Source organism: Triticum urartu, unplaced genomic scaffold (assembly GCF_003073215.2).
Source record: "Triticum urartu cultivar G1812 unplaced genomic scaffold, Tu2.1 TuUngrouped_contig_4451, whole genome shotgun sequence".
In the NCBI taxonomy this organism is placed as follows: domain Eukaryota; kingdom Viridiplantae; phylum Streptophyta; class Magnoliopsida; order Poales; family Poaceae; genus Triticum; species Triticum urartu.
This window is the reverse complement of record NW_024115042.1, coordinates 1-8,660: the sequence shown is the minus strand read 5'-3', so window position 1 is coordinate 8,660 and position 8,660 is coordinate 1. Positions and strand designations below refer to the sequence as shown.

The 8,660-nt window shown below is 42.4% G+C and overlaps 1 protein-coding gene and 1 pseudogene across 2 annotated transcripts; one reads left to right on the top strand and one right to left on the bottom strand.

Annotated features, from left to right (window-relative positions):
- On the top strand, nucleotides 1-3,783 carry LOC125527840 (thioredoxin Y, chloroplastic-like; the record flags this gene model as incomplete). Of its 2 annotated transcripts, none has more annotated exon segments than XM_048692350.1 (5): nucleotides 1-19; nucleotides 825-913; nucleotides 1,378-1,555; nucleotides 1,669-1,776; nucleotides 3,543-3,783. In XM_048692350.1, coding segments are annotated over 4 exon segments (352 nt in total), but the record flags the coding sequence as incomplete, so codon positions are not given.
- Nucleotides 3,784-7,658: 3,875 nt separating this feature from the next.
- On the bottom strand, nucleotides 7,659-8,644 carry LOC125527839 (annotated as a pseudogene).
- Nucleotides 8,645-8,660: the final 16 nt, after the last annotated feature.

Genomic DNA, 8,660 nt, shown 5'->3' with positions numbered 1-8,660 from the left:
CAGGGGAGCCGCTCTACTGGTGAGTACTCGGTGCATTTGGGCCACCTCCGGTCGGTCGTGGGAACGCGCACGGATTTTAGTGGGGAATTTTAGTTTGGACCAGATAAAATCTCTGCTTTGCCATGTAAAATCTGAAGCCAAGGGGGCGCTTTGTGTACTATGTTCAGAGGTCCAGACCAATCCTAGTAATAGTAGAATTGGGTGTAGCCGGACATAGTTTTGTGTTAAATGTAATTGTCTATGACAGTGGCGGACCTCGGATGTTAGTTCGGGGGGTTCCACGATTTATATACATATATACAATATAGAGACAATATAAGTTAAATACATTGATTCAAAATTTGTGAAAACTACGCTATATATAGCACTACCTCTGTAAACTAAGTAATATATGACGTTTTAAATCACTACGTCTTGTACTATTAGTTTACGGAGGGAGTATTATTTTGTCCAAATGTCTTCATAATTCCAACAAATAATCCTAAAGTAACATTAAACTGTTAAAAAAATTAATATTAAGTGTATAATATAAACTCTTGTGCCACTTGTCTGTTTTCTTCCTAGGCTGTTAACTTGATGTAGGTGAAGAGCCATCAGTAGCTACGTTTTTTTTTTATTTTTGGTGCTAAAAAAAGCTATGTTGTTTTTGGCTGGTCACTTGTTTCAATGGTGCAACCCTCTTACGCAGTAGTCATCTACAGACATTATCATAGAAATGAAAAAGAACCATTCTACTCTGTTTTAATGACTTAATGATCTGCTGCTTTTAAAATATATCTATTTCTTTTGTTTACTTTTTCTGTTGTTTCTATCTTTTCCGATAGGTCAAAGCTAAGAAGGAAACATTTTCTACCTTCGATGAGTTATTGGAGAAGTCTGAAAAGCCTTTACTCGTCGACTTCTATGCAACTTGGTACGCGGCCACTTGCAAAGCTAGTGCTCCTGAATGTACATATGGCCTAGAACATCGCTGGTCTATACTAGATATACTGTGAATTGTGCCCATCATCATTGTGTTAAACCTTATGGAGCCGAGTTTGGTGGTGGCATGTCCTGTTCCTACTTAGAAAGTACCGCCAAGCTCTTAACTGTTTTCTTTAGTGTTCATCTTGTGGATTCTTAAAGTGCTACCATGTTAGTTTTGCTTTAGTCCAAAGATGACTGCCTTTTGAACACTAAAAGTGAATCTTACTAATTTATATGATTCTGTGTTTTGTGACTAATTTCTTTCACATACTTTGATGAAGAAGTGCATCATTTCTCCTTCTGACAAAAAAACGGTGTATGTTTGCAAATTGCATGGCTATGTTGTAGGAAGATTGGTAAATATATACCAATATGCTGTATGTTTGCATTTATTTTTATTCTTTTTGTTAGGTGTGGTCCGTGCCAATACATGGTTCCCATACTTCAAGAAGTGCATGAGAAGATGAGTGACAAGATTAACATTGTGAAAATTGATACAGAGAAATATACAAGCATTGCAAATAAGTATAAAATTGAAGCATTACCAACTTTCATTGTCTTCAAGGATGGGGAACCTTGTTATCGCTTTGTAAGTTTTGATCACTCATATTTCTCCATTTATAAATGCTGTTTTGACTGGTGCTGATGAAATTGTTATAACGTGGCTTTGGTCTGTATTTTTGTTTATCTGCCGGTATTCAGGAGGGAGCGTTGCCTGCTGACCAGCTAATCCTGCAGATTGAGAGTGCTTTAGAAGCTCCAAAGTAGCATGTGCATGTATTGTCAGCAAGGAATTTCGCTCCCTGAAATGTATGTTGCTACCCATAACATGTCTTTCTATGTTTGCATATTTGAATTATGGATCATCCATTGTTGATTGTTGTTACAGAGGTTTTACCTGAGTTACAAAAAAAATAAACATTCCCTTCAAAGCTACAGTTTGAAACAATTGCATTGATTCATGACTCATCTTTACATCATCTTTCCCATTATGGTTACTGATTTTGTCAAAATGAGAGACTCAATTACATATTGTGCAGTATGTAATGATGTTAAATTAGCAGAACTTTGTTTGGCATATCGGTCTGAGACATCTCAGTCACTGGTTGTGTATATCCATCCCGGTTTATGTATCTATAAACAAATTATTCCTTCTTCCTTAACTCTGATTATGGAATCGGCGAAGTTAGTTATGCAAAAGTCCATTACGTATTCTGGTTCACCATGGTTTTGTCCCCAACTAGCCGAATCTAGATATACTTGCCTTTCGGCAACTGTAGTTCACTATGATATTACCACAGTTACTTTTACCATCTCCCTGATTAGTTACAGCAATTGGATTGTCTTTCTTTCACTGAGGATTCTAAGCCAGTTGATCCAACCCATTAGGCAGCTATGCCAGTTCCTTTTTTTTTGTTGCTACTGTGCTCTTTCTTTCTATTAATAAGGTTGGGAATCATTTGTGCATGTTTGCATTCAGTATCTTGTTGGTTTGATACAAACTGGTCTGTTCCTAGGATTTACTGGGAAATCTGGCACGACTGCTGTTTGGAGTCGATTAAAAACAGGCGTACGTTGGACTTCACTAGAGTAAATTGTTAATAACACTGTTCCAAACGTGCTGGGATTTTATATCCCACCAGATCGAAACTGATGTTCACAGTTTTCTGAAATATAAACTCTTGTTGTAATTAAGTAATCATCACTGTCAACATGCTGATGTGTACTCACTTAGTTTTCTGTAAGGGATAGGTTACATTACAGATGGCAATAATAAAAATAATAGCGGATCTTAAGATGGCGGATCGATCCAAAAAGTATTGCAAACTATATATAAAAGCGTATTGCATGTCAAATCAAGACAACTATGTGTATCAATCGACAAATTCAAACATTTGGCCACACTACTCTTATGCATGAATTCTCATCTGCTCATCCCTTCACGTATGCCTAAGCCTAATTGTTAAGAGAAGCTTTAGTTCTGACCCAAGTGCGATGTGCAGAACTTCCTTACCTTACAGGTAATGTGGCTCTAATAGAAAAATTGAGTACGCAATGTGCAATGCCTGTCGGTTTGTGTTGTATGTATTTAAAACAGCAGAGGAGTGAAATCTTACTTGATGACTTGTAGAGACGTGGTGCATTGTTATTGACTTTAATAGGTCCCTTGCTTAGAGTAGTAGAATATTACTGAAGCGGTACTACGGAATTGCTTCGTAGGGGAGTATCTGTGTTTTCCCTTTTACTTCTTTTATACATATTCAGAAGAGTACAGTATTTATTCTGAAAGATCAGGACAAAATAACCAATATAAGAAATGACTAGGACTATGTCTTTTATAGTAATAATATACATTAGAAACACTAAACATTTGTGTTGGGTATGCTACTGGTGAAGCGTTTGATTGTTTCAGATCAGGATAATCACTGGGTTATTATACATAACTCTGAGTTAAGCAGACGATTGCTGTAAATATAGACTGTCGGGCTGCTTTTATATTGGATCCTAGCTCATGCTTGATGCAGCACAATAATTATCCCTACCAGCTAAAGCTACCTTTTGCTTTTGACATACAGAGCATGTGTGAAGAATGTCCTCCTTATGGATTGATCTACCAACTATGTGAAACGGTCTGAAATCTCGGTGTACAAAGATATGGAAGCGCACATCTAGATGCATATTTTAAGTATGTTTCTTCTGTGTAAATTCTTTCAGCGACTAAGATTTTGTTTTGGAACTGAGCCTCTGGTGTTCCATTTGCCTGGTACGGAAAATTACCATATCCATATTTATCAAGTTGAAATCTTAAGTGCTGAAGTTTACTGTGACATGGCATTTATATATTCGTAGTCTGCTCCTTAAAGACAACTTTATAATTCATCATTGCCTTTTGGCGTGGACGATTGTGGATTCCAGCATCTATCTTAGAATATGTACTTGAATGGCCATTAAGCAATGTGCTGGAAATATCCCATCGTGATTATCCGATGTTTACAAGAGCTGTTTGTACTGTGTGTATTTGTTCCCAACGAGGAACGAATTCGTCGGCAAGCATTCCAAAATCACATATTTTGTGTAAAAAGAAAAAATCGGACGTTGTTTTTTCCCCATGTGCGAACCGAAGTGGACGATTATTCTGACGTTATTTCACCTGCGTGTGTATTTGTTTCCCTGGTCACTGAAGTCGGTCAGTGTTAATAATGATAATACTTTGGGTTGGCTAAGCTAACTCACTAGCCCTTTTCTTCTGCTTTCTCCATAAACATACGGTCTTCTGTGTGTGCTCAGGAACCAAGCCCCAGAGGCATCTACTGAACAATGTGTGGAGTGTTTCACCTAGGTTTGTTTAGCGTCACTCTTAGCCATGTGACAAGAAAGGGAGGTAAAAATAAAGCAGACAGAATAATAACGTTACTGAGTGCTGAGAGAGAACACGCAACATACGCATCGATCAAGGCTTCATAGAGGGGATCACAATAGTCAGTATTTTCATAATTTTGCCTCTGCTAGGAAGAGGAGGAATCTAATTAAGAAACTGAAAGATAATAATAATGGGTGGGTAGAGGGAAATGATAACCTCAACCCACTTATTTCAAATTATTTCTTTGGCCTCTTTTCTTCTGATGTTACAGAATATGATCAAGGCTTGATGCATACGGTGAAACAAAAGTCACTACACAAATGAACACAGCATTGATGGAGCCATACATGCGGGAGGAGGTACGGAAGGCCTTGTTTCAGATTGGGGATATGAAGGCACCCAGGCCTGATGGACTGCATGCAATTTTCTTCAAACACTTCTGGCACATCCTAGGCGATGAACTTACGGACGAGGTGCTAGAGACAGTCCACAACAGGAAGATACCGACCGGTTGGAATCAAACTAATATTGTGTTAATTCCTAAGGTTGATAGCCCGGAGGTAATCACTCAATATCGACCTATTAGTTTGTGCAACGTTGTCTATAAAATCATATAAAAAATGATTGCAAACAGACTCAAGAAGATACTTCCAGAGGTAATTTCTCCAACACAGAGTGATTTTGTCCCTGGAAGACTTATAACTGACAATGTGTTAGTAGCTTATGAATGCTTTCATGCAATAAAGAAGAAGACCCATGGATCGAATGGAATTTGTGCAGTAAAATTGGACATGATAAAGACATATGATAGAGTAGAATGGGGTTTTCTAGAACAAATGATGCTGAAATTGGGGTTTCACTCGGCTTGGGTGGAAATGATAATGCAATGTGTCTCCTCAGTGACTTATAAAATAAGGTTCAATGGAGTGGAAACAGAGGAGATTATACCATCAAGAGGCTTACGGCAGGGAGATCCTCTATCTCCTTACTTGTTTTTGATCTGTTCAGAACGGCTTTCTAGCCTATTAGCTCATGAAGAAGAAGTGGGTGGCATTGAAGGGATACATGTTTGCAGAGATGCACCATCTATTTCCCACTTGCTTTTCGCAGATGATTCGTTGATTCTTATGAAAGCAAATGTCCAGAATGCAAACACACTGAAAAGAATTCTAGAAGTTTACTGTGGGAGTAGTGGTCAGTGTGTAAGTACTCCTAAATCGAGTATTTTCTTCAGGCCGAATACAGGTGTGCTGGTTAGAGAGGAGGTATGTGTAAATCTGAATATTCTAACTGAGGCACTAACAGATAAATACCTGGGTCTTCCCACTATTGTGGGAGTCGATAGAAGTGACTGTTTTTAACACCTTATTGACAGAATTTGCCAGAGAATTAAGGGTTGGAAGGAGAAGATGCTCTCAATGAAGGGGAAAGAGATTTTGTTGAAGGCAGTGGCCCAGGCAATCCCCTCTTATGCTATGTCCGTTTTTAAACTCCCCAAAAATATTTGCAAGGCAATTACATATGAGATTGCAGGTTTTTGGTGGGGGGATAGTGAGGAAAAGAAGAAGATGCATTAGTTTGCATGGTGGAAGTTATGCATCCCAAAGAGTAAGGGTGGATTGGGGTTTAGGGACCTACACAGTTTTAATCTTGCTTTACTAGCAAAACAGTGTTGGCGCTTACTCCAGAATCCCGAATCTTTGTGTGCACGAGTTCTAGGTGCAAAGTACTACCCTGATGGAAATATACTCATGACGGGATCAAAAAAGGGCTCTTCTTTTACTTGGCAAAGTATCGTATCGGGTATACAAACTTTTAAGAGAGGGTGCATTTGGCGGGTGGGTACGGGTTCACAGATAAATATCTGGAATGATCCTTGGATTCCAACTAGTGAAACAAGGAAAATTATAACTCCAAGGGGAGCAACTATGTTGAGCAAGGTGGAGGAATTAATTGATCCCTATACTGGGCAATGGGATGAGAGTTTGATCCGAGATGTTTTCTGGCAAGTTGATGCACACAGAATCTTACAAATACCTCTTCGAGTGCAGGTGATGGTAGACTTTGTATCGTGGCACTATAATCAATCTGGTGTCTCCACTGTGCGATCAGCCTATCATGTGCAATTCCAACACCAATTTGGAGGCAGGGAGAATCTAAGTGCAGCACAAGGTAGTTGGCCAAATCATATCTGAAAATGTGTGTGGGGATTGAGAATTCCTGGCAAAGTTAAACACTTCGTGTGGAAGGTGATTAGGGGAGTTTTACCATGCTATGGTACCCTTGCAAGCCGCCATATTCTAGTTACGGGACAATGCCCGATATGCCAGACAGGATATGAGGATGCTCAACACTGTTTATTCACATGTAAGAGGGCGAAGGATATATGGAAGGAGCTGGGACTCGAGGCTGAAGTTCTGCAAGCTGTTGCGGAGGACCGGTCAGGCGCATCCACTCTGGCTTCTCTCTTGGAGCGTCACGATTCAAAGAACGCTCTATCTGTGGCTGAATTATCTGCGGTGGCAAGCTGGTATATTTGGTGGCAACGACGACAAATTGTTAAGGGCGAGATAGTCCGACAGCCGCACCAAACCGCCATATCAATACGAGTTCTAGCAACAAACTTTATTTGCTCACTAACACCGAACCAGCCGATGATTAAGCGTGATCATATGTGGCACAAGCCAATGAGAGGAGTGGTTAAAATCAATGTCGATGCATCTTTCAGCGCTGAAAATTTGGCTGCAGGCACAGGAGCAGTGGCACGAGATGAGCATGGTGACTTTATAGCGGCTGCTTCTTGGTTCATACCGCATGTGGTGTCAGTGGATGCGGCAAAGATGATTGCTATCCAAAATGGTTTCTATTTGGCTGGCAAGATTGGTTGTAACATCCTACACATTGAGTCGGATAGTTCTAATGCAGTGTGTGCTCTCAACTCTAAAACTCTCTTGGGACAAGAAGCGGCTATCCTACTAGAGAGCAAAGAGATAGGTTTGAATTATGCGAAATATGAAGTTATGAAGTAAGTAATTGCCCTAGGGAAGCAAACTGCGTTGCTGATTGCATAGCTAAGTCATCTCTAGCTAGTAGATCTTCAGAGTTTTGGGAAGGTGCTATCCCAGATTTTATTTCTCAACATGTTGTAAAAGATCTTGCCATTATGTGAGAAATAAAGTATTACCCTTTCAAAAAAAAGAAGCAACATACGCATCGATCGATTAACCTAACTGGTGAACATAACACACGTGGGTGGTACACAGCCTCATCATGCCTTGCCTTGCCCACTACTGTATTTTATTTCGACATGATTAACAGCTACTACTCCACTAATGCTAGAAACCGAGGCTCTCCGCAGCGGCGTCCACGACGGTCTGCACCAGGGACGACCACTGCAGGCCGAGGTTACCGTCGGCGCTGCCTGGGTTGCGGGCGGAGCAGTTCCGGCGGACCTGGCCCTGGTCGCCTGTGAGCACCCTGATCTGGCCCATCTCCACCATGGACACGCCGAACTGGTTGAAGAAGTACCGCTGGCTGCGCGCGAAGCGCTCGACGATGGGCCGGGTAGCCTCGTTGGTGAAGAGGTCCTGGTCGGACACGAAGAGCCCCTCCCGGTTCACCAGGTTGACATAGTATTGGTTGTCGAACACGTCGGGCGTACGCACGTCCAGCGGGTGCGCGCGTCGGTGCCCTTGGCCGGGCCCGTCCGCTTCAGCCTGCCGAGGAAGTCGGGGCTCATGGTCGGGTCCACCGCTTGTGCAGGCCCCCGTCAATTTCTTTGAGTTTCAAACTCCCCAGACGGAGTGTTTCACGCGTTAGCTGGGTCCCTGATCCGCGTAGACCAAGGGCAAACACTCATCGTTTACGGCATGGACTATCAGGGTATCTAATCCTGTTCGCTTCCCATGCTTTCGCACCCCAGGGTCGGTAGAGACCCAGAGAGCTGCCTTCGCTTTTGGCGCGTAGACCAAGGGCAAACACTCATCGTTTACGGCATGGACTATCAGGGTATCTAATCCTGTTCGCTCCCCCATGCTTTCGCACCCCAGGGGCGGTAGGGACCCAGAGAGCTGCCTTCGCTTTTGGCGTTACTTCGTAGATCTACGGATTTCATCCCTACACACGAAATTCCACCTCGAAGGACACGCAGTGCCTGAGCCCCACGGTGTGGCCACCGGAGAGCGCGACGAGGTCGGTGGCGTCGAGGTGGAGGCTGTGGTTGTGGAAGACGTCCAGGAGGGACGGCACGGCGGAGGTGGGCGCGGGGAGGCCGGACAGCACGTCCTGCGGTGTGGCGAACCGCCGGCTGGCGCGGGGGGCGCGGGGGGGGCTG